The sequence below is a fragment of the Mustela nigripes genome, chromosome 3, assembly GCF_022355385.1.
Source record: "Mustela nigripes isolate SB6536 chromosome 3, MUSNIG.SB6536, whole genome shotgun sequence".
NCBI classification, from domain to species: Eukaryota; Metazoa; Chordata; class Mammalia; order Carnivora; family Mustelidae; genus Mustela; species Mustela nigripes.
The window spans coordinates 188,761,773-188,788,586 of NC_081559.1; the positions used below are offsets into that span (position 1 = coordinate 188,761,773).

At 38.8% G+C, this 26,814-nt stretch overlaps 1 protein-coding gene across 8 annotated transcripts in view; it reads left to right on the plus strand.

Annotated features, from left to right (window-relative positions):
* Window positions 1-26,814, plus strand: part of PHF20L1 (PHD finger protein 20 like 1) — a 75,158-nt gene that overhangs the window by 38,772 nt on the left and 9,572 nt on the right. For all 8 annotated transcript variants that reach the window (XM_059395191.1, XM_059395189.1, XM_059395192.1 and 5 more), the window contains 7 exons: window positions 1,312-1,503; window positions 1,753-1,959; window positions 7,977-8,033; window positions 9,224-9,331; window positions 21,744-21,908; window positions 25,170-25,351; window positions 26,331-26,430. In XM_059395191.1, coding sequence (XP_059251174.1) covers window positions 1,312-1,503; window positions 1,753-1,959; window positions 7,977-8,033; window positions 9,224-9,331; window positions 21,744-21,908; window positions 25,170-25,351; window positions 26,331-26,430 — 1,011 coding nt within the window. The remainder of the gene's footprint in view (window positions 1-1,311; window positions 1,504-1,752; window positions 1,960-7,976; window positions 8,034-9,223; window positions 9,332-21,743; window positions 21,909-25,169; window positions 25,352-26,330; window positions 26,431-26,814) is intronic.

The window sequence follows — 26,814 nt, forward strand, 5'->3', positions numbered from 1 at the left end:
TCAGTCAGCTATAGTTGCCTCTGGTTCCATTCAGTTGCCGTATTTTCTACCAAACCGTATTTTTGAATTTTTGAGCAGGATTTGGTACTTTTTTGGTTTGGTTTTGTTCTTTTTAATAAACAGGTAGAAAGAATGGGAACAGAAAAACTCCGTTGTTTCCTCATAAAGCTTCATTGCATTTTGACATTTATCATATGAAGTGATGTCATTAGTAGTCACTGCAATGTCATGTGACATTGATAAGTATTTTATTTTGAAATTGTTTTGTATTTTGGTATTATAGCCACAATGTTACAGCAATTGAATTTTATTCTTTTATTTTTTTCAATTATCACCATGTCTTTTTTTGTTTCGATTTTTGTAAAATTACTTTTAAATACTTTTAAAAACATCAAGCTCTTTAGACCACTCTTATTTCCTCCTTCTAAGTTAACATGAGTGTATTGGCCTGTGTAATCCTGCCTGTTCTAAATTCTTCCATGTTTACATGCCACGTAGAAAGAAGAAAACTAAAGTTTAAAAAAAAAAAAAGCAAAAAAAAAAAAGTGGAAATTTTGCGTTACATAGACGATGTTTAATCGACCCACCAAGTTAGCTTATTAAAAAAAACAAAAACAAAAACAAAAACCCACAAAAGAAAAAACCCATGAGGACCAGAATAGTATTCTGTTCTTTTAAAGTCCTCATTATTTGCCTATAATAAGTACTTAAAATTGTTTATGTATCAATTTTTTTTAATGAATCAGGCCCAAACTTATGTTTATAAAAATCCGTTTGTGGGAATGAGGGTGGGATAAACTTATTTACGTTACTTTTATTTTGGCAAGAGAAGCACTAACTCTACAATGCATGTCAGATTTTTGTCACCGATGCCCCTTGCCTTTTTTTTTTCCCTTCGAGTTTCTAGATTGTAATGTAGCAAAAGGAATATATATATTTAATTTTTTAAAAATCTCAGCTCTACAGAGACTATTTTCCCAAAGGAAGAATGACAACTATCACAATGATCTGCAATTAGAGAATTAACTGTAGTCTGTCTCTTGGGAAACTACCTGAAATCAATGTTCCATGTTTTTTTTTTTTTTTTCTTTTTGGTTCTAGTAGGCTTTAGATTTTAGAAGTTTTGATTAACTTTTTGTGAATGAGGGCACAGTTTTTGCCTTTGATTACTTTTGGAACATGCCGTTCCTTGTGGATACCTTACAACATCAGAGGGCAGAATTTGAATCATTTTTCCCATTTATCTCCTTAAATATTATAAGATGGTCCTGGCATGTGTCTGCTTCGTGAACATTGAAGATCTTTTTCTAGGTTCTCCACAGCCTGTGAACCCCTCTAGACCTTTCAAGCATAGTGAACGGAGAAGAAGATCTCAGCGCTTAGCCACCTTGCCCATGCCTGATGATTCCGTAGAAAAGGTTTCTCCTCCCTCTCCAGCCACTGATGGTGGGAAAGTATTCTCCATCAGTTCTCAAAATCCGCAAGAGTCTTCAGTACCAGAGGGTAATGTATATTGATTTCCTATAGAACCAAACGTAAAAGAATTAAAGATTATGAAAGCACTAAGAAGTTTCTTCTTTTTCCTTATTACGTCTTTTGGACTTAACAAGCACTTCGTTGACCCTACAAATATTTGAGTGCCTTCTGTCATGCCAGGCACTGTTTAACTTAGATAACATTTTAATCCACATTGATTTTAATGAAGCCAGTTTATCTGTGTTAATATTCTATTACATTCTTTATTTTGTATAGTGCCTGATGTTGCACATTTGTCACTTGAGAAGCTGGGACCCTGTCTCCCTCTTGACTTAAGTCGTGGTTCGGAAGTTTCAGCACCACTAGCCCCAGATCCAGCTTACCATAATGAATGTCCCAGGGCAGAAAAGGAAGACACACAGATGCTTACAAATCCTGCTTCCAAAGCAATAGCTGATGGAAGAGGAGCTCCAACAGCATCAGGTAAAAAAAAAAAAAAAAGTAGCTAGGCTTACAGTTAAAGGGTATAGGCATTTCAATGTCTAATTTAATATGTAATTCCTCTTGATAGATGCTTTTATGTAATCTCTATGGGAGATAGGATTTCTCTGTCAAAAGTTCATTACCTTTACCTTTCTTGGACTGACTGCTTGTTTTGTCACTTCAATCGACTTTCTTCTTGCTTCTTTCTTATATCCTATTTCTACTCAAATAGGAATTATTTGAGCTAAAATAACTAGAGGGGTTCGTGGTTTTGAAGCCAGAAATTACTTAATGGGATCAGAACTTAGGTTTAAGGATTGAATAGAATGTAACATTTCAGAAACACATGGCTTAAGTTTAACTGTGTACCTTAAATATACTCCCATATTTGTGGGCAGAATCTCCCAAATTTAAATGTCATTTGTTATAATGTTATTTTGGGCCTCTGATGTGTAAAATCAGCCAATTAACACATTTGGCTGGTGGATGATTTTATGATATTGTAACATATGATATGGTTACATTGTTTAATTTAAAAGTCTTATAGAATTTTAACCTCAGCCAAAGAGTATACATGATTTATAAAAACAGGGAATACTAATTTCAGATGTTCTTCTAGTAAACTACTAATTTGGAGATGGATGAGAGAAGTTTCAGTTGAGCCAGAAATGAAGAAAAAGACACTGATTCTTGATCTGCAGCTTAGAGCATTAGGAGTGACTGTTTTAATAATACCTTCCCTTGAGTCACTTTATTTACCAGCTCATCAGATGAAGTGTAAAACAGAGCTTGCTCTTTTCTGCTGGTGGCACATACTAAAATGAAATGATTGAAGTAGCTTACTTTTTAGATTACTGCCTTTACCTTCTTTCAAAGTAAAAATGTAATATTAAATACACAGTTTTCTACAGTTTGATTTTACCAAAAAGATTGAAGTTACTTTGTTTCTGTATTTTGTTTTAAAAAAATCAGTGCCCAAATCTGAAGATTTATAGGTTCTGAAATATTTTTCATTTCCCAGATCCGATCCATTGCCTTTGACTCTTTTCCAATCCCCTTCTCTCCATAGGGTAGTTAATTTTTCTTTTCCCTTTCCCTACAAAATTTCTGAGTTACCATTGACTTTTTGAGATATTTTTCCTGATGAAGGTCTTCTCCAGTTCTTTAATAATCTGTAGTTTATTAAAGATATGTATGGATATATGAAAAGTATATTAAAGTTGTAATGATTTATATCTTTTGGGGAAATTACTTTGATGTGCATTTGGAAATATTTATATTTTCTTTAAATATATTGTATTTTGTATATTGTAAAGAAAATATTGTATTCTCTTTGAATATTTAAGTAAATATGTATATTTTCTAATAGTGTGACTGAAACGTAGACCAATATAAGCAGCTATGTAGTAACTGAGAATGATGTTATTGTATATCCTGAAATATCAAAGTAATGATTGCATATGGAATGGGAATCCTTGAAATTCAAATGATTTTGCTTCTAATCAGAGTAATAGCCTAGTCTTTTTCAGAATTCTATTGTATTTGTGGACATACGGCTAATTGTGGCTGGGATGTGGTTCTTGGTTCTCATAATAGTTAAAATGTCTTTAGGGAGAGGGAAGGCACACACCTTTTTAAGTCTTGGAAATAATTTTGATGAAGTCACAGTAGTAAGACGGTTTTCTGGAGAAGTGAATGGTAGAGAGTGGTTTAGATTTGTGAGATGATGAATTTGTAGATGCGCTGAAGAGTGAGGATCCTCTGCGTGTGATGATGGCTGGCAGCTTCAATTGCTTAAATCAAGGAAATGCATGGTTTAAATGTTAATTACTGAAAGTCCGTTTATTAGAGGGTTGAACACAGCCACAGTGTTTGAATGTGGCGTGATGGGGTTTCTAATTTATTTCTGTTACTGCTTTTAATTTTTTATTTTTGGAGAAAGCAGTGGAATTTAGGTCATATCTTAATTGGACACCTTTTTATTAAAATTTTGTGAGCCTTTCTGACTTGCATTGAAATTCTGAGTGGTTTGATTGCTTTTTTCTCCTAACATTTTTGTTACCTACCTTTTCTCAGTGGCTTTGCAGGCTTTGTTGGGCTTCTTACTGCTTCCCAAGGACTCTTTCATGTATAAAGTACCAGCTGTTTGTGTTTGTTTGTTTTCTATAATACATGTGTGTTTGCTTTGGTGGTTGGTTGGTTTCCATCTTCATTTTATTTAATTAATTAATTAATTAATTTTTAAAGATTTTAGTTATTTCTTCGACAGAGAGAGAGGGAGAGTACAAGTGGGGCGGGGGGGGGGGGGGGGGGCAGAGGGAGAAGGGAGCCGGATGCAGGCAAAGGCCGTCGCTTAACTGACTGAACCATACATACATCTTCATTTTATAAAAGTAAATTTGTTACTTTTGAATTTTAAAACGTCTGTAGAAAGGCTTATTTACTTGAACTTTTATTAGAGGCATTTTTTGTCAAACTGAAATTTGACAGAAATTATATTGAATAATACAATTTGTATTTTTGTCAAATTGAAACTCTTGGGGTCTTTAGAATGATGAGGTTGTTAGTCATGAGCTGTAAAATGGTTTAACAGACTTAGATTTTCAATTTTTTGTGTGTTTAAGAGACATCCACATTGCTGAATTTTAAAAATTGTGGCAAAGGATTGATGAGATTATGTAAGTTATCATCGATACCTGTTCTTTAACAGGTTAAAGTTTTATTTTTTAGTTGTAGCGTTAATGAACTCACACTAATCCTTCTACATTCTTTTCCTGGCAACCATGCAGGCATGATGGTAATCTAGGTGAGCATAGCATTGCTGTCCCCATTCCCCAAAAAGCTCATTGGTGCCCTTGTAAAAATTGATGCCTTTGTTCTCATTTCATTATTGGAGGGCTTGATCTAACAGAGCCAAGCAGATTTAGGTGAGGATAGAACCTTAGTTTTGGTACTATCTGGAAATGTTAGCTCATTTTCTCATTAACCTGCTGAAATTATGTGTAACAAACACTGAATTGCTCTTACCTCTTTAAGGAGTTAAAAAGATAAGGAATCTCCGTGTAGGGAAGGGTGAGCCAGCAGTAATCCCAGAAGCTCTGATTTGCAGACCCCTGGCTTGGGCTGTGGCGCTGTGCTAGCACTTTAAATAGATGGGTTTTAGTCCAGTGTCTTACCTCAACTTGGCATTTACTTTTTTTTTTTTTTTTAAGATTTATTTATTTATTTATTTGACAGAGAGAAATCACAAGTAGATGGAGAGGCAGGCAGAGAGAGAGAGAGGGAAGCAGGCTCCCTGCTGAGCAGAGAGCCTGATGCGGGCCTTGATCCCAGGACCCCGAGATCATGACCTGAGGACCTGAGCCGAAGGCAGCGGCCCAACCCAGGCGCCCGGCATTTACTTTTAAAAAGGCTTTTGTTTTTAAGTGTTTTTCAGTTCTTTTCTTTGTTTCCAGAATTGTGCAAAACAAAACTACAACCAGGGACTCTGTAATCTCCTTCCACCCCCACGCCACATGTTGATGGCTCCTACAGAGCCTGGGGTTTCCATGCGGAGTCTCAGGTAGTAGCCTGAGGAATTACGGATAGTTAGCATACTGGAAGGGGCTTGAGAAATCCCCTGCATTGCTGGGTTTTCGTGTTGTGGGCAAGCAAATGCAGTTCGGAGATTTCTCTCTTTTTACATAGCTCTGTTTGTTTTTATTGTTCTTTTTTTTTGGTGGGGGGGGGTTGTATTATGAATCGGACTATCCTGTAATATTTTGTTTGAAGAAGATGTTCTGTTGATAAAATTTAGTTTAAAGTATCACCATTCTGAATAGTAAACTGATATCCTTGTTCTTTGGGTCCCATATTCCAGCACATGCTGAAATGAGCCTCAGGTAGTGAACTTGTCATAAAACTAAATTTTTTCTCTTGTTGAATTCTTGAATAGGTCTATTTTACTTTTCTACTTAGGTGTGTTTTTAGAAGTCCTGCCATTATTGCAGAGGTGAACATTTAATATTCTTATATAAAATATTGACAGCCCTTTGTCAGTCCCTCAGTTTTACTTCTGAAATTTATCAGTTAAGAAATCTAAAGGTTTGGGGACCACTGGAACTCGTAAAACCTGTATCTAGACCTAGTCCTTTCTGAAAGCACTCTGGGAGTGATTATCTCTTTTCTGCTGTATTCTGGAGCAGCAAGCGGTTCATAGACATTTTATTTGTCCAGTGAGTGAAGGCAGCCCAGTAAAGCAGTTTTTCCTTTGGATCACCTTGGATTCAGTGCTCCAGGCGGTGGGGACCTGCAAGGCAATGATCATGATCAAGGGCTGCTTCTGAGTATGTCTGCTGCCACTGGGACTCAGAAGCTCCTTTCTGATTGTTTGTCTTGTAAATGCCTCATTATTTTCATGTAAAACTCATCAAATATGTCCAATGTTCAGTGTGTGGTACTTAGTAGTTAATGAATAGTAATTATTAAAGGGAGTGTTGTGGGGTACCTGCATGGCTCAGTCGGTTAAGTGGCTCCCTTTGGCTTAGGTCATGGTCTCCGTGTCCTGGGATTGAGCCCTTAGTTGGGGGGTCCCTGCTTGGTAGGGAGTCTGCCTGTCTCTGCTACCCTCTCGTGTGTACCCTCTCTCACTCTTTCTCTCTCAAATAAAATCTTTAAAAAAAAAAGAAATAAAAAATAAAGGAAGTGTTGTATTTGTTCAGTAGTCTTGATAACGTGGAAATGTAGTTGTATTTACTTTTGTGCTGATGTTCCTTTCATTTTTTTGTTGTGAGAGATTTGTCAAGGCGACTATCAATATTCTTACTTAATTTGAAACTTAACTTATTAGAGCCTTACTAACATTTAATGTAAGTTGAGTGGTATTTTTGTATTTTTATTAAGTTTAAATTATATAAAATATTTGAAGATGAATGAAATGCTGGCTTTTTGATTCTGTATTAAGTGACTTAAAAATCAACAAACCTTGTGAAGGGCAATATTAAAGCATAATAGACTGAAATTGTATTTTAAATGCACTGTAATATTTTTCTTAGATTAACCTTAGGTACATATTAGCATTGGAAACGGTTGAGTATGGGTTGAGAAGCTTGATTAAATGTATGTGTGTCAGCTACACTGTTACTGAGGTGTATTGGTTTAAAAAATATATTTTGGATTATTAGTTAATAGTTCCCAGATGTCATGAGGGTTGAATATTTGCAATGTGTAAAATGAGCTTTTGTATCTTACATTTAGATAAAGACCAAAAATGATTTGTAAAATAATTATATTTTGGCTTTTATCGTTACCTAACAACACATTCATGATGGAGTTCAAAGGTACAGTTTATTTTAGACAACTGAAATTAAGTACTAGTTTAAAAACTGTATGCACGTTGTTGAAAACCAGTGTACTTTAATATGAAGTTCAATATTTCATATAGATGATATACATGAATAGCATTCATGTCACAGAAGTGGACACATTACATCAGACCTACCATTAGGGTGCATTTCAGCATTTGGATTGCCAAAGGCTGTGATGTCAGAGTAGATCTTTATGGATTGCCCAGTACATTTATCTAACTTTTTAGATGGTGTAGTCTTCAGTTATTACCACACCACAGAAGAGAAAGTGAAAAAAAAATATTTATTATTACTCCAACACTAGTCTAAACATTTTATGTTTTTTGACTCCCCTAATACTAATAACGTGAGGTAGAGAGTCATTCCTAATAGGCAGATAAGGAAACTGAAACACAGAGAGATTAAATAATTTGGTCAAGGACAAACAGCTAACAGATGGTGGAACCAAGATTTTAATGTGGGTAGTCTGAAGGAACAAAAATCCTTAGTTTATCAGTCTTTTGAAGTAAGAAATCTCACTTCTTTGTCACTAGTTCAGGAAATAAAATCATGTAGACCTTTAGGAGAAAAGAGTCTTAAGTAAGGTTTTGTGAGCACTTGTAAAGTAAACTGTCGTCCCCTACTTTTAAACCTTTTCTGACTAAACTTACCTATTTTCCCCCTAACCTGCAGGAATATCGAAAACAGAAAAAAAAGTGAAATTGGAAGAAAAAAGCTCAACAGCATTTGGTATGAACAGAAAGTAATCTTTAAGCAAAAGACTATTGGCTTGACAGTGGGAGGACATAGTCTGTCCCTTACTTTTTACCTGTTAGTGCTCCTTTAGGTGTAAGTGATCATCTGTTTTAGTATTTATTAGTATTATTCAGCTCCAGATATATGATTTCTTAAACATATATCTTATGTGTATTTTTTTGTCAGGGGAGTCTAAGGCTTTCTCTGAGAGTTTTGTCTTTTTGAACACCTTTACAGTTGTGGCTATTTAAAAATAAGACACCATTTAATATTGTTGAGACTTAGGGAAGGGATGATGAATTAAAAGTCATTTTTTTTTTCAGACTTTCTTCTTTAGCCGAACTTATAAAAAAAAGTTACCAAGTTTTCTGCTTTTTTTTTTTTTCCTGTCTTCTGTGCTATAATGATGAAAAGTTTTGTAATAATTGTTGATAGTCTTAAATATTCTGTAGATTAACTTACTGGAGCATGTGTCCCTAAAGTTTAAATATGTTTGATAAATTGTAGACTACATCATTCTGAGTTGGAGTAATAGTTGAGTATATGTGATGAACCAATTTTAAGTAAAGCACCCTGGGACACTGCTTTAACATCCATTTGTTTTCTTTAAAGTACATATGATTGGGGTGGGGGGGGGAGAAGGTATTTTAAAATTTGGGGAAAAAGTTTAATGAAATAAGTTTTTTGCTTTGTGTTCTTAGCCTTCATTGTTGTACACACTGGAAAGTATTGGAAGACCGAAGGAATTATTTATGGATTGATTTTATTTTTCCGAAGGAAAAAATTTCATTAAGTTCTTTTTTAAATCTAACATATTTTCTCATTAAATTCTATGTGGAAATACTGAGTCTTCTCAGTCAGGTCTTTCTTAAATTAAGGAGTTTATTTCTTGCCACATCAGGGAACTGAGTATATTACTCATTTAATATTTTAACTACTGTCTGTGTTAACTTCAAGGTGTCAGGAGTTGGGATTTCTCAACACTGCTAATGAAGACCCCCTCTTAGAGCCCAATAAGCTAATCAGGAGTTCCAGATTCATGACAGGAACAGTTTAATTGAATCCATCCACTGGGCAGGTGACTGGAATAGCTGATTAAAACATAAATGCTGCTTTTAGGTTAACCACAGAACAACAGCTCAGGATCAACCACGATTGCTAACTTTATCACTTATGTCATTTAGGTAAGAGAAAAGAGAAGGATAAGGAAAGAAAAGAGAAGAAAGACAAAGATCACTACAAACCAAAACAGAAGAAGAAAAAGAAAAAGAAAAAGAAATCCAAGCAGCATGGTAAGTATACTAAAATGATGATTCCTGTTTTTGTTTTTTGGTTTTTTTTTTTTTGATGATTCCTGTTTTTTAAAATTCTCAGATTCTTTTCAATTTTTCTGTGTCCTACCAAAGTGAAGGTAGGGCAAGATCCCCATGTTGTTGAGAACTTGAGAAGTCCTTGTAGTTTTTCCTTGTCTTGTTGATTTAGAAACTATGCAGCTTTGTTTACTATAGTCTGTAAATTAATCCATCTGCACACTGATTGTTACAGCTGATTAGAGACTTTCATTTCTGGCATTATGGTGGATTGGATATGTTTGTCAGGTGTGCTTCAACTACTGAAGGAATTCTTTTCAGTCTAGAATTACAGTCCCTTGAAGTAGTTTTTAAAACCGAGGATGAAATAAAGATATTTTTAGAAGTTGAAAAAAAATGATTTTTCTAGCAATACCCTGTCTAAAGGACATCCTAATCGTGTACCTGAAGGCTGAAGGAGAATGATGACAAAGGAAGGTAGGAGATGCCAGAAGAAAGGATGAGCAGAGAAAATGTAAATATATGGATAATTCTGAACATTGATTATATAAGTCATTTTGATTTGTGGGGAAAAACAAAATGGCAGAGAACAAAAATAAGTGACAGAATAATAGCTTGTAAATTGAGAGAGACATGCTTGTATTTCAGTGTTTTTCAGGTCTTGTATTGTTGTGGAAGAGCAAAAGAAATGCATTGCTTTTAGGCTCTAACAATTTAAATCTGCGTTGTAGAATTTCTAACATGAATACTAAAAGAATGGAAGCTTGGGGTATAATTTCCAAAATAGATAGTAATAAAATGCAATGAAAAAATCATCCAAAAGAAGGCAATACAAAGAGGAAAAACAGAAAATAAGAAAAATACAAATTAAAAAATAAGATGGTAGAAATACAAATATATCTGTAATCATAGTAAGAGATTATCATAATTGATTTTAAAAATCCAGTTACAGGTTATTTTCAAGAGATAAATCTAAATATAAGGATGGAGAGGACAGAGCATTGTTGAAAATTAAGAAAAAAATGTGAGCAAATACAAAGCAAAAGGAAAGTTGGAGTAGATATGTTTGTTTCAAATAGTCATTAAGGGAAAAATTATTCCTAGAGATAGGCTACCATTTGGTGGTAAAGGTTCAGTTCACTTTATAAGTTCCTAGGTACAAAATTTAAAAAAAAAATTGTTTTTGCAAGAATGTGCATAAGTGGGTAAAGGGAGAGACAGAGGGAGAAGGAAAGGGAGAGAAAGAATCCATGGCAGGCTTGCCATGGAGCTTGACCTCATGACCCTAAGATCATGACCTAAGCGGAAATCAAGAGTTGGACGCTTAACTAACTTGAGCCACCCAGGCACCCCTAAAAGTTTTAAGTTTTATAACTGAATAAAATCACAATATATTTCTTAGTAATTAGTAAATTAACAAAACTCAAAAATCTTCTGTGAGGGTAAGAAAGGCGGCAGCAGCACAGATGATCTCACAGGCCTCTCAAGGACATGGACCTCAGCAGCCGCAGAGCAGTTTGCTCAGATGCTAATGTGTAAAAATTGCATGATGCAGCCCTAAGCACATCTCGACACATTGTAAAGATTGTGATAATGCAGACTATAGTTTCTGACTACAGTATAGTTAAATCAATATTAAAAAGATAAGTAGAAAAACCCCATATGCTTGGAAATCATGCCACACATATTTAAATAATTCATGGGTCAAAAAACACTACCAAAGGGAGGGTAAAGATTGATTTATTTGAGAGAGTGGGAGAGGAAGGGGGAGAGCACATGAGCCAGGAGGGTGGGGCCAGGGGGGAGAGAGAGAGAGAGAGAGAGAGAGAGAGACACTCTCAGACTCCACACCCATGATCTCAGGGTCATGATCTCAAGGTTATGAGCTTCAGTTCTACAACTTACAGTGGAAGAGTAAGAAGCCAAAAATAATACAGTCAGTCTTCAAAAGAATAAAGAGAAGAATTACTGTTTAGCTATAGTTTAAAGTGGCAACTAGATGAAGCAGAGGAAGGGATCCGTGAACTCGAAGACAAGACAACTGAATTCACCCAATCAGAGCAACAAAAAAGAGAAAAAGGATAGGTTAGGATAGATTAAGGGGCTGCTGGGACAATATAAAATAGTCTAACTTTCACATTAGGGTCCCAGAAGGTGAAAAGATAATTCCATGCAGATGGAAACCAGAAAAAAGCTGAAGTAGCTATATTTTTGTCACAAAATAAACTTTAAAACCGACAGTAGTAAGAGGCAAAGATATCACCACATGGTAATAAAGGGGTCAGTCCAATAAGAGGATACAACATTCATAAATATTTATGTACCCTATATATAGGAGCCCCTAAATGTAAAAAGTAAATATTGCCAGATCTAAGGGGAGATGTACCCAGCAATACAATAATAGTAAGGAATTTTAACGTCCCACTTACATCAATGGGTTGACCATCCAACCAGAAACCTCCAAAAGTAGAAGAATACCCATTCTTGTCAATTGTACATAGAACGTTTTCAATGTCAGATCATATGTTTGGCCACAAAACAAATCTTAATAAATTGAGGGGGATTCAGATCCTCTTAGACATCTTTTCTGACCACAATAAGTAATAAGAAATTAGAAATTACATGGAGAAAACTGGGAACTTTGTGAATATGTGGAGATTAAACCACATGCTGAACAATCAGTGGGTCAGAGAATAAATCAGAAGGGAGGCAGACCGCCTTGAGACAAACGAAAATGGAAATACACCAAAATTCATGGAATACAGCGAAAACAGTGTACGAGAGGAGTTCCTAGGGATAAATGCCTTCCTCCAGAAACAAGAAAATTCTCTATTATTCATCTCAAGAAAATAGAAACAGGAGAAGAAAGAAAGCCCAAACTTATTAGAAGAACGGAAATAATAAAAATTAGAACAGAAATAAATAGAGAAGATCAGTGAAACTAAGAACTGGTTCTTTGAGAAAGCAAACAAAATTGATAAGCCTCGTAAAAGTAGATTGGATAAATAGAAAAGCCATTACATGTGTTTCTGTTTTATTTAGGGAAGTTAGTACATGTTCAGCTAAAACATTCTTTTTTGGGGAGGGTGTCTTTTTGGGGATTTTGGGATTACTTGATGAAAGGGAGATGGTAATGGAAAAAAATTGATAAGCCTTTAGCTAGACTTATTGAGAAAACAAATAAATAGAATGAGACAGGAAATGTTACAGTGATATGACAGAAATGCAGAGAACCCAAAGGCACTACTATGAGCAGTTATATGCCAACAAATTGGACAATCTAGAAAAAATGGATGAATTTCTAGAAACATACAAAATCCCAAAGCTAAATCATGAAAATAGAGCTAAATAAATAGAAAATCTAAACTGACTGGTTACTAGTAAGGAGATTGAATCAGTAATTAGAAACCTCCGAACAAAAAATGTTCAGGACTGAATGGCCTTGCTGGTTAATTCTACTAGATATTCAAAGAAGAATTAGTACCAAAGTCTTCTCTTAAACTCTTGCAAACTCTCAGACGCTTCCCCCCCCCAAAAAAAAAGAAGAGGAGGAGGAGGAGGAAACTCTTGCAAACTCATTTTATGAGGCCAGCATTACCCTGGTAATACTAAAACAGGACAAGGGCCCTATAAGAAAAGAAAATCACAGGCCGGTATCCCTGATGAGCATTGATGCAGAAATCCTCAACAAAATATTAGCAAACCAAACTCAATAATATGCTAAAAGGATCATGTACCATGATGAAGTGGGATTTATTCTTGGGGGTACAAAGATGGTTCAACATCTGCAAATAAGTTAGTGTGTTTTACCATGTTAATAAAATAAAGGATAAAAATCACATCATCTCAGTAGATGCAGAAGAAGCATTTGACAGAATTTAACATTTATTTAGGATAAAAACTGAGCAAAGTAGGTATAGAGAGAATATAACTCAACATAATAAAGGCCCATATAAGACAAACCCACAGCTAACATCATAGTCAGTGGTGGGAAAATGAAAGCCTTTGCTTTAAGATCAGGCACAAGAAAAAGATGCCCACTCTTGCCACTTTTATTCAACATAGTTTTGGAAGTCCTAGCCAGAGCAGTTAGGCAAGGGGGGAAAAAAAAGGCTTCCAAATTGGGAAGGAAGAAATAAAATTGCCACTCTTTGCAGATGACATGATATTATATACAGAAAACTCTAAAGACTCTATCAAAAAACTATTAGAACTTATAAACAGATTTAGTGAAGTTGCAGAATACAAAATCAATACAGAAAAATCTTGCATTTCTATGCACTGATAACAAACTACCAGAAAGAGAAATCAAGAAAATAATCCTATTTACAATTGTATGAAAAAGAATAAAATACTTAGGAATAAACTTAACCAAGGGAGTGAAAGATCCCTGTATATTATAAAATACCTTTTTTAAAAAAAAATTTTTATTTATTTATTTGACAGACAGAGATCACAGTCAGGCAGAGAGGCAGGCAGAGAGAGAGAGGAAAGGAAGCAGCCTCCCTGCTGAGCACAGAGCCCGATGTGGGATCATGACCTGAGCCGAAGGCAGAGGCTTTAACCCACTGAGCCACCCAGGCGCCCCTATAAAATACCTTTTTAAATATAAAATGTAATATACAATCTAAAAATAAATATATAAAATATAAGACATATATTTTGGTGTACTAAGATGTTAAAGAAAGAAATTGAAGAAGATGCAAATGAATGGAAAGATATTTTATGCTCATGGTCTGGGAGAAGCAGTACTGTTAAATTGCCCTTACTATCGCTACACAATCTACAGATTCGTTGCAATCCCAATCAAAATTCCAAGGACGTTTTTCAAAGAAATGGAATAACTGTTTCTAAAATTTGTAAAACCACCAAAAACCCCAAATAGCCAGAGCAACCTTGAAAGGAGCAAAGCTGGAGGTATTGCACTTTTTTGGTTTCAAATACTATAAAGCTACAGTAATTAAAATGTCATGGTATTAACATAAAAACAGACACTTAGATTAATGAAAGATAATAGCCCAGAAATAAACTCTCACATATATGGTGAATTACTTAATGAGCGTGGAGCCAAGAATATACAGTGGGGCAAGGGGATTCTTTAATAAGTAGTGCTGAAGACTGGCCAGCCATATGGAAGAGATTGAAACTTGACCACAATCTTATACCCAACAAAAAGTTAACTCAAAGTGGATTAAAGACTTGAACAGAAGATCCCAGACCTTAAAACTCCTAGAAGAAAACGTGGTTAATAACCTCCTTGCCCTAGGTCTTGGTGATGATTTTTTTAAAAATCTGATACAAAAACAAAAACAAAAATAAACAGAAATACATCATACTGAGAAGTAACTGCACTGCAAAGGAAACTATCAACAAAATGAAAAAGACAACCTACTGAATGAAGAAAATGTTTGCAAATTATCTGTCTGATAAGGGGCTAATACCCAAAATATATTTTTAAAAACCTCTTAAAACTCAATAGCAAAAACACAGCTTAATTAAAAACTGGGCAAAAGATTGAAATAGACATTTAGCGAAGATGTACACATGGTTAAAATGTACATAAAAAGATACTCAACATCATCAATCATTAGGAAGATGCAAGTCAAAACCTCAGGGAGGTAACATCTCACACCTATTAGAATGGCAGTTGCCAAAAGACAACAAGTGTTAGTGAGGATGTGGAGAAAAGAGAACCATTCTGCATATCGGAGGGAATGCAGCCACTGGGAAACAGTATGGAGGTTCCTCAGAACATTAAAACATTAAGGAATAACCTTATTCAGCAATTCTACCATGTGATATTTTTCCAAAGAAAACAAAAACACTAATTTGAAGAGATAAATGCATCCTCATATTCATTGTAGCGTTATTCTCAGTAGCCAAGTTGGGGAAACAACCTAAGTGTCCACTGATGGATGAATGGATAAAGAATTTGTGTACACAGACACACAGAGTGGGGTATTAGTCACAGTAAAGAATGAAATCTTGCCATTTGTGACAATGTGGGTGGACCTTGAGGTCACCATGCTATGTGAAATAAGATAGAGAAAGACAAATACCTTATCATCTCATTTATATGTGGAATCTTAAGGGAGAAAAAAAAAAAAACCCTCATAGATACAGAGAACAGAATATTGGTTGCCAAAAGCAGGGGGTGGGGGTAGGAGAAGTGGGTGAGGGTATCAAAAGATAAAAAGAAAAAAAAAATAATAAAAGAAATTCCCTTACAGGGGAAAAAAAAAATGGAACTATTATACAGAGGGTGAAAAGACAGCACAGACTATCAGAAAACACTGCAACAGGTGCATCTGACAAAGGATTGGTATTCATACTGTGTTTTGAACTTACAAGTCTAGAATAGAAAGAAAAATTTCCTAGTATGAAAATAAGCAGAAGATTTTAACAGGTATTTTCACAGAATTGGAAATCTCTTTGGTAAATGGTAAGATGAATATGTAACGTGATGTCCAATCTTATGAGAAGCAGTATTAATGTAATTTTTAATACCTGTCGGCATCTATTACCTAGCAGCTATCTGCAAAAGTTACAAGGTGGATGGTATCAGATGTTGCTAAGGCAGTGGAGACACAATACTGACTACTATGGAAAGCGGCCATTGGCAAGTGTGCTCGCCATGTAACTTACAGTTCCTAACTAGGCTCTCATGACCCATCAGGAGGCAGTTATGAGAATGGCCATAGCAGCGCTGACAGCCCAGATACCCATCAAAGTCACACACTGATTCCGTGGAATCTGTATCACTATGTAAATAAATGAACTATATCCACAGGAATCTCAGGAACAAAATGATAAGCTAAAAATCACTGAAGAAAGCATGTAATATGATTTTTTATATGTAAAGATCAAAAAGTTGTAATACAAAACTATATGGGAACATAGCAACAGCATAAAGTAGCAAAAAGTAGCAGAAGCGTAAAGAACAGCAAGAGAATGGTGAGCAGAATTTCAGGACGTGGTAACCTCTGAGGTGGGGAGTTTATCAGTTCAAATGGGAAAATGGTAGAACAGGACCTTCAAAAGTGAGGAAAGGTTCTCTTCAACTATGTGACAGGCACCTCAGTCTTTTGTGGTATTGACTGACATGCTTTATGTCATCCCAGGGTTTTTTTCATATTCATTAAACACTTGTAAAAGCCAGGTTTTTTATTTAAATTTTTAAAAAGATTTTATTTGTCAGAGAGAGAAAGAGCATGAGCAGGAGGAGGAGGGGCACGGAGAGAGGGAGAAGCAGACTCCCTGTTGAGCAAGGAGCCCACTGTGGGGCTCCATCCCAGGACCCTGGGATCATGACGTGAGCCAAAGGCGGACGTTTAACTGACTAAGCCACCCAGGCATCCCTAAAAGCCAGTTTTAAAAACTATAAAGCCAGCTGGGAAATTTCCAAGTCAGTAATTAGTGGTAAATTCTTCAGATTTTTAATTCCCTCACTATGCCCCAAATCATATCTTAATTGTTTCTACATTCTCTCACCCAAAAGCTGCCAGTGTACATTTGACATAGGATCAAACAGAGGACTGAAATGCTTGAAACTACTTTCCAGAGAATGTCTTGAACATATCTGTGCGCTCGTGTGCCCGCACTGCCCCTCGTGTGCCCGCACTGCCCCTCGTGTGTTCTCCCCTCACCCCGCCCTTTCACATACGGGTCCCTGGGGCCCAGACTCCTGACTTTTCCTAAAGTCAGGAAATTCTGGAGCTTCATAAACAAAAACCACTGATCACAAACACATTTGATGTATGAATACTCTCCTGGGAGGGAATGTAACGCAGACTCGAGAAGCTTCAGACCACATATCATACTGCCAGGTGAACTCCCAAGTGACCAGAGGCCAGGGGGATTTGGCGGACTGGGGTACTGCGGCGGGGACAGCCTCGCCTCACGGCAGGAAGGGCGAGCTGCTCACGCCCCCCTCTGCCACGTCAGCAAACAGATCGATTCCAGGACTCCCCAGCAGACACAGACTCTTAGTGTGCTAATACCCTGTGTAAGGGTGGGTGGGGTGGGGGGGGGGACGGAACAGGGAGGGGCTGACCAAGGACAAATGAAGAGGGGGTCACATTTTGGCAGCGTTGGGGAGAATGCAGGAGGTGGTGGTGTCCTGGAAGAAAGAGGGTGATCTGGATTAGTAAGACCGAGAGGAAAAGTTGCAAGGAAAATTGGCACCTCAGAGTTGTGTTCTGCAGTTACACTACTCCTGCTTTTAGAGAGCCATTAATCCTTAAAAACATGTTCATATATTTTTTTATTTTTTAATTGAAAAGAGCTTTATATCGTTTACATTTTAAAATCAGACCTATAAATGAAAAATCTTAACTTTGTAAATAGAATCCTAGCTAATACTTAAATATGCACCGAAGCATTGCTTTTTATACACAGCAGGTGTGGAGTTGGGTAATCACAGGCATCTGTGCAATTAATTATTACATTTGAGAATTTATTCTGGGTTATTTACATTCATCTTGGAAGTGACTCTTCTCCAGATTAAATTAGAAAAGGAGTCTTTAAAGCTGGAAATAGGGGGTTTTAAATAACTTTAAAATTTTAAAGACATCTTAATTTTAAAACATTCACATTATTCCTACTTGAGGTTCCTAATATAATATGCATTTTATTCTACAGTTACTACAACCAGGGAGCTTTAAAAATTCTTTCTTAACACTGAATGTTATTTTGCATATCCTGCCATGCTTATTATGTATTAGATGTGCTGTAGGCATTTTTTATACAGTGATGTATTTAATCCTCCCATTAACTAATGCTTTTTACAGTGAAGCCTCTTATACCCATTTTAGAAACCGTGAACTGAAACAAGTAGAGCTGTCTAAGCTCACCTGGCTAGTGAGTGGTGAAAAGCAGATTCAAACCCAGGGAGTCTGGTTTCAGTCTTAATTTTAACTTGAACCATCATGCTCTGTTGTTCTGTTACTTCTTGGGCCTTAGAGAGTGTTTGCTGGACCCTGCGTTCTTCCCGTTAGCAGGTTTTACTTGTCTTTGCTGGCGTAGGAAGTTCTTTCTTAACGGTTGTCCGTAGGAGAAATCGCCATGTTGGGATTTAAGAGTGACATCCTTGCCAGTTTTTACCTTGGTTACTTTGAGCCACTTGGTTACTTTGAGCCACTTGGTTACTTTGAGCCAGTCGCTTTATCTTCTCATCTTTCCTGTATCTGAAAAGATGAAAAGGCGTGGAGAGATTTAAAAGAACTATAATGAGAAATGCCAGGAGAATCTGGAACATTGTGTGGTGAAAACAGAGACTCCCTTCTAGGAGCTTGTAGGCAAGCCTTATCAGCATATTGTAACAGCGATAAGAAGCACATGTCGTATTGGGAAGTAAAAGTGATACAGAGTAAGTTCTGTCTGTAGTGTAGAGAAGCTGGAGTGATCAAGGAAGGGGCTTTATGTGGAGGATTACAGCTGATCTAACCTAAAGCTAGCAGTGGACCTTTGTTCACTATAGCCAGAGAGGCCTGGCATGGGGAATGCAGGTGTGGTGTAGAGTGCCAAGAAGTATTGTTTAGTTGCTAATACCATGTGGAAAGATTATCTATCAGTCTGTTTTATTTGTAACCACCAAATTGAGGTTTCTGTCATTATTCTGACGTTCAGGCAATATAACATGTCATCGATCAAAGGGCCACTTTCAAAGCTGAGCTTTGGGTTCAAATTTTCATTGCAAAGTGGAACTTCGTCGTCCTTTGGCAAATTACTTAAATTGTATAAATGTCAGTTTCCTCATGTCTAAAGTGGTAGTAATAGTTTCTGCTGTGTAGCTTTACCTTGAGGATTCAGTCAGGTAATCTTCGTCAGGTACTGAACACGATGCCAGCTAGCATTTAGCAGATGCCCTTTCCTCGCCTGAGCCCAAGTAAGAGGGCATGGGGCAAGCTGTGTAGAGCCTGTGGGGCCAGGAGAGGCACAGTGGCCCCGTGTTGTACCAGGGTCGCTCTGCAGTCTCAGCGTCTGCAGCGTCCAGGTGGGTGCCTACTCCTGACCTGCTGGTGGCGAGGCCTGGGAATCTGCTTTGCCAGGCTTTCCGGTTTGTGTATACATGAAACATTGAAATCCACTGGTCACGCTTTTTGGTTAAGAGTAAGGCTCTGTAGTCAGGCTCCCTGTGTTTGAAGGCTGACTTTACAAAGAAAGCTGTGTCTTCTTGGGCAGTTCAACCTTTTCAGTCTCTGTTCTTCGGCTTGTGAAATGGCACTAGCGGCTGTAGCTTCCTCGTTGTGTTAGCTGGAGGATTAGGAGTTAATACACGTAAAGCACTTAGAATTGTGCTTGGCACAGGGGTGCGCAGTAGACGTGGCTGTGCTGTAGTATGTACGGTCAGTGCTATGTTAGTGTCCAGTTGCTGCTGGCACCACATAGGACTACGTATCAGTGACTTTAAAAAACCTGGATTTATTAAAGTTCTGAAGGTCACGAGTGCAAAATGGGTCTTGATGGGCGGAAGTGAAGGTGTCAGCAGGACTGCATTCCTTTTGGGAGGCTCTAGTGTAGAATCCATGTTCTTGCCTTTCCTAGCTTCTAGAGGCTTCTCTGTGTCTTGGTTCATGTCCCCCTAACCATCTTCAAAGTCAGCAACAGCCACTCAGGTCTTTAGGGACTCTTGTGATTACATCGGGCCCACCCAGATAATTCAGGGTAAATTTGAGGTCAGCTGATTAGCAGCCTTAATTCTGCTTTGCTACAGAACCTAACACATTCATAGGTTTGGGGATTAGAATGTGGGCCTCTTTGGGGACCATTGTTTTGTCCACCACAACCACCGACTTTAGATGGATACTCAGTGCACACCTACACTGGTACTGCTCTTCTGGAAACTTGCTTTCCTACTCTTGACCTTTCCTCCACCTCTTTCCATTCCCTAACCTGCCTTAGGTGTCCTTTGCCTCATATACATTGAGGAAATAGAAGCCACCAGATGAGAACTTGCCCATCTGTCTACAACTATGTGCTTAGCTATTATGTCCATCTTTAACTGCTTTGCCTCTATGCTAATGGAAACTGTTGTCTTTCTCTTTTTAAACTCCTTCACTTGTCACCCTGCCTCCCCTTATTTTTAGATTTTTGCAGACGATGTGTAGGATCTCCCATCTTTGAAAAGCCTCTGGGGGCACCTATGTGGCTCAGTCCATTGAGTGTCCTACTCTTGGTTTCAGATCAGGTCATGATCTCAGGGTCCTGGGACTGAGCCCTGAGTGGCACCCTGCACTCAGCAGGGATTCCCCCTCTTCCTCTCCCAACTCCTCTATGTCTCCCCCCACTGTACTTTCTCTAAAATAAATAAATTCTTTAATAAATAAATATCTTCCTCTGGACCCAGTTCCTTGTCTGGTTTCTCCTCCTCCCTCTTACTCTTCAGCCCCAACCAAGAGGCCCTCTTTTCACCTCTTGGTAGTTCAAGCAGAAGCCTGGAAACTGCCCTTTTGACGCCAGGCCAGCCCCAGAGACCTGTGGTCTGCAGACCTGCAGATCGCTGCGTCTCCCTGTCAGTTTTCAAGCCAGCTGCCCTCTCCCAGGCCAGACCGTGGCGCCCCCTGCCTGCGTCTCCCTGCACCCTTCCTCATTCCACAGTTCCAGTGGGCTTTGAAAACCAGAAGCGGACTTGTGTCACGCCCTTTTTGCCGAGTTTAGGATTAAACTCAAAAATAAAAACATATGTATAACCGGACCTGCCCCTGCCACTCTAGCCTCATTTCTTCTTTCTGTCCCTCACTGTGCTATAGCCACAGTCTCAGATTTTCAGTGTGCCAGGCTCTCCTGGGCTCCGGAGCCTTCCCAGGACCCCGAATCCTGCCCTCTCCTGCCTGTCCCTGTCAGCATAGCCAGCTCTCCTGGAAGCTGCAGGCGGCTGCTTCCTGTCCTCTGTCTGCATGGCTCTTGCTAAGCTGAGGAGGATTGGACTCGGGTTAATTTCTTTTAGGACCACATAATTTCATTGAAATATTTTTTGCTGAAAAATGTATCAGTTGTCAGTGTAATAATTGACATGCTACACATTAGGAGTGCCTCTTTACAAATTGCAAAAAGAAAAAAGTTAATTTCCATCTTGCACATCTTCCTGTAGACATAGCCATGATTATAATGGAGAGAATCTGTAGAAATAATCATTTTTCCCTTCTGGACTCGCTCGCAAGACTTTATGGATACCAGCTGGAACGTGGCGCTCCCTGGTGGTCTGTGTGTATTGCCTGGGGGTACGGGTCCCGGCTGTTCTCCCCCAGCCCAGTTGATTGGATACTCCACGATCTCGCTGGTGGCATGGTTATTTTATGTCTTGTAAAACTTAACTTTCTTGTTAATTTTTATAGTGACTCTTCCTGATGCCCTGATGCTTTATTAATATTTCTTTATGTATCTTATGTTACAGACTATTCAGACTATGAAGACAGTTCTCTAGAATTTCTGGAAAGGTGCTCTTCTCCACTAACTCGATCTTCTGGGAGTTCTCTGGCTCTGCGAAGCATGTTTACGGAGAAAAATACAACATATCAGTACCCGAGGGCAATTTTGTCAGTTGATCTTAGTGGTGAAAGTATGTGTAATCATGTAATGCTTAAACAAGTCTTAAGATTATTAAATGGGGAACTGAGCTGGAAACATACTTCATTCAGTGAGGGCTTATCTGAGCACGCTATTGAAGAAGTTATCCCAGAAACTAATAGGAAAATCTCAACCTTTGCAAGTTGAGCTACTTTTTAAAATTTCTAAAAAGTAAAATTGGCTCTTATCATTAATTATAGGACATCTGGTGAGGAAGTTCCTAGTGTCTACTACGTACTGGTTATGGGTGTTTTACATGTGGATTCAGAATCTGTCAGGTTGCCCTGCCAGCCGTCCTGGCTGCCACGGCTTGAGTGTACTCGCCTTCCAGGGCTCCCAGCAGTGGGAGGGAGACTCTCCCCATGCAGACCCTGATGGCAGTGGCTGGAGACTAGAGCGAGGGATGGGGTCTTCATCTTATGTGAAACCCCAGGGGTACTGACGGCTGAGCTCACTTCCGGCCTTCACCTTTCTTCTGAGGGCCCAGCATGGTAGGTCCTAGGTGATGTGTTTTTGTTTGCACGGATACCACTCGCTTTCTTCCAGGCCTAACTCCTGTCTGGCCTCCTGTGGAGAGAAGTGCCATTTTCCCTTCCTCCTAAAATAAGCACCAGGCAGTTTGGAGATTTAACATTTTCAAACATAGAGGGGAGGGAGGAAAAACTCCCTCTTCCTTTTCTAACAAGCACAAGTCCCCTGTTCCCTTTTGGGCCAGTGGCTCTTCACCCCACATGTGTGTGACAGCTGTCACTGTGATGCTTTGAAACGACCGATCCAGAGGTGTGCTGCAGAGTCAGATGAGATTTCCGGGAGAGTAGATGGAGTTCCTGAGTCATTCTTAGGGTTGACAGTCACATAAGGATACTCCTTTTGGGGCCGCCAAGGTCAGAAAGTCCTCACCTTATGCAGAGTGCTGGAGAATGGAGAGGCTAGCTGGTTGGCAGTGCTGTCGGAGCTAGCCGTGTGAGAGCTTAGTGGCAAGAGCGTTGAAGGCAGGTGTCCCCAGTCCTGGCCGGTGTGTGACCGAGCCCTGAGCCGGGAGGAAGGAGGGGCGTTGGTACAGGGTGCGGGGCGTTGGCCAGAGGTTCTCAAGTGTTAGCATGCAGCAGAACTACCTGGGAAGCTTGTTAAAACACCTTCCTGGACCTCCTCACAATGCCTGACACCAAATGAGCTCCCGGGTGATGCTGATCTGGAATCACCACTTAGAGAATGTGTCTGGGGAAACAGCAGTGGTAGTTCAAGAAAATGGTGTTCCTGTGGCCTCTCGGTTGGAGCTGTTGTCCATGTGGTATTTCAGTACGAGAGGGAACTTTTTTTTTTTAATTTGCATTTCTTTTTAACTTTGAATCCATGGGGCCATTTACTCAGTCCTTAGAATTCAGCCAAACATTTGATGCTTGGGAATTAGTTATTCAAACTAGGGTTTCTGGCCAGTATGTTAAGTTTGTATTCGAATGCCATAAAACCTGGTTATTTGGCCATGAAAACATATGTGCGACACATGCTAATTCCTTTCAGTGATAATAGTTGTATGAATTCTCTTCTGATTGCCATCCACGTAAGGTCACACGTATGCTGCAGCTGTGCTTGGAACTGTTCACTCGCATCCCGGTCTGCCATTTTGAATCATGAACTTGTGTTCAGGAAGGCCCAAGAGAAAATACTAGTTTTGGATTTAAGATAGTAAAATGAGGAATGAGTGAAATTTCCCCTCTCGGTTCTCAAGACTGCTTATCTTGTTATTAGAAGGATTTTATAATGCCTAATTGATTTGCTCCTTGAAAATTTTTCTGTATTTCTCTAATATTTCTTCTGACCTCACTTTCTTCAAGATATCCTAAGACCCTAAAGAAAAGAAAATGTTTATTTTTCTGTAAAACATTAACTTTGGATAAGTCAAAAAGAAAGCATTCAAAAACGGGAAAAATCAGAATAGAAACTGGTAAAAGAAGCACTAAATCATGAAATATTTCAAATATAAACAGCATGACTTTTTTTAGTTCGAATCGGGCCAACTTCTTTCTGGTCCGATTGTCTGAAAGAGAATTTTCTCTGGCTATGGACTCCCTCCTTAGCTCCTTCAGGAGCATTCTGGAGCAGCTTACTGCGTATAGCAGGCTTCCTTCTAAGCCCTGGCCGTGGAGCATTCAGAATGCAGAGCCCTTAGTGCTGCGGCCTGTTGACACTCTACAGAGGAGGTGAGTAAGGAGCAGGTGCAGGAGTGGCGCAGACCATGACGAGAGGTCGAGTCACTGAGGCAGAAGGAGCCACCTCTGTCGCTCAGGTGCTCCCTGAGGGGCCTCACAGCACGTCTTCAACCAGGCATCCCCCGTGTTTCTCCAGCCACACTCCTGCCAAACCTTTAGTGTCCTGTCGTCATTTCTTTCCCTTTGTTGTAAATAAATTTTTCCTTGTTTTGCCTCGATTTTTTCTTTTTTTCTTTTTCCTCAGTGGCTGGACTAAATTGGCATCTTTGACATCAGCAGTGGTACAAATACAAACCTAAAACCTGGCCTTTAAAAATGTTGTGGTCATAAATCTAGTTTCTAGAATATACTTACTCAGTTTTAAAATATTTTAAGCAAAGTGAAATTTTAGAACTCTACATAGGGAACTTGTGATCACAGTTTCAGGAGCAGTGGTGACATTGAGAGCACAGGCTCTGGAGTCAGGTAGTCCTGCCTGCAGTTAGCTCGACCGTTAGCTGGCCGCGCTGTTCCAGCAAGTAATAGATCTTCTGTTTGAAGTGTTTAGTATAGTACCTGCTGCACAGTTAGTGCGCTGGTGGTTGAGGATTCTGATGCCGTCAGGAACAGCAGTGTTGATGTTACAGACCGCAGGCATACTTCTTTTTGCTAAAGTGCCTTGACTGTCGTGTAAAGAATATAATCCATTCTTTTTACAAGCTGTGAATCTGGGGAGGATGAAAAGGACTAATGTTTGTGAAAGCATTTGAAAACTATGCAGAGCTGAATTATTACCACCCTTAGCCATGACCTCTATAAGCACCAAGACGAAGGATACTTTCCAGGTTACTTGTAATAGTGTAGATGTTAAGATGTAAAGCCAATCATAACTATTTCTTCAAAAATTGTTTCTTTGTTCAGAGACATATGCCAATCCCATATATCTGGCCTTCCTTTTTATATACTTAATGGCTTATTATCACTTCCTTTAGCGCCTTTCTATCTGGAAAAGTGACACAAGCATGGGAAAAAATACGCTGAGTATACCTTTATGTATATTCTAGATTTATCCGATGTGGAATTCCTAGATGATTCTTCAACAGAGAGTTTGCTTCTCAGTGGGGATGAGTATAATCAGGACTTCGATTCAACCAATTTTGAGGAATCTCAGGATGAAGACGATGCTCTTAATGAGATTGTGCGGTGTATTTGTGAAATGGATGAGGAGAACGGCTTCATGATCCAGGTAACCGGTCTTCCCTGTTGTGGCAAATAATCATTTCAGGTGCTCAGCAAGCACATCAGGGCGTCTGTGTTCTTTTGTCACTCGTGGTCTCACTGAAGACTGGTCTCTTGCCTATCGTGTTTAAAATCCCAGTAGTAATGACGGGAAGGTCTCTTCATTTGAAGGTCTCTTCAGATGAAGTAACGATCACTCTCCCTTTGCGAGAGTGTTGAGTTTGAGGTCTTCAAGCCAAAATTCTGGAAGCCATTTTTGGAAGCCATTTGGGTGGGTGAGCATCTAGATATATTGAAGGGTAGACTGTATCAGCCCTTTGGGGTTTGTAGCCCTGTTTGTAGCCCTTCAGTGGGCAGATGAGGAAATAAACATTTCCTCTCTTGTCAAAAATTGTTACAGGGCCTGAGCATTACAAACCACCTCTCTCTGTAGAAAGGGTATCTTTAAGAAAAAAGGAGCATAACCCACATTTTGTGATGTCATTTAGCAGATTTGGAGATGTTAGTTGCAAGAATAAAGAGTAATGTTTTCTCACCCTTTTCAAAGGTATTCTCAAATAAGGGAACTACAAAAGTATAGGGTCACCGCACAGGTTATACTTGAAGAAGTGACTGCTACAGGCAATCCTACGAACTTGTCTTTTTTAAGAAAAATGTCCACACTTTAATAAGCTATTTTAGGGATATATTTCCCCTACAAATTAGTGGGAAGTAAATGAGAGCAGTAGTTTTGTGTATGTGTGTGTTACGTGATTTAAGTAATCTATCAAGGCACATTTTAATAGCTGCAACAAGAGGGAGTTCTTGAAGTAGCCGACTCTTTGAAATATAAAATTCATCCTCTGTCGGCACTTGCATCATGGTGTGGAGTAAGAGTTGAGCTCTGGGAGGCAGCGAGAGACGGCCACTGCTAGCTGAAAGCAAGGGGACTTGTCTTTTTTGCTGGTGAGCAGACCTGTGACTAAGCACTCCTGTGTTTTCGGCAGTGTGAAGAGTGCCTCTGCTGGCAGCACAGCGTGTGCATGGGGCTGCTGGAGGAGAGCATCCCCGAGCAGTACATCTGCTACGTCTGCAGGGACCCTCCTGGTAAGCCTCCTCCCCGTGCTGGTGGCAAGATGCCCAAGATCTCGTTATGCCTAGAGATCTGTTGACGTAGGGTACCCACTGCATAAGACATTGTTACTTCTTCATCAGTTAAATTCTGCTTCCATGGTGAAATTTTAAAATATTTTTCATTGTTTGTGACAGCTTCGTTTTCTGTGTCAATTATTGAGGCCAGAACATTAGCCTCGTTTTATTAACATAACTGCTCCACTACTCGAAGGACAGAGTTAATGTAGGTCATTTTCCTGGAGAAGGATTAGCCCTGTCGTGTGTCCCTGTGTATTGATTTCTAAATAGGTTTATGTGTGCCTCTTTAAGTGGAACTGTATTCTGAATGTAACTCCTTGTGATGTGATTAAAAAAGTT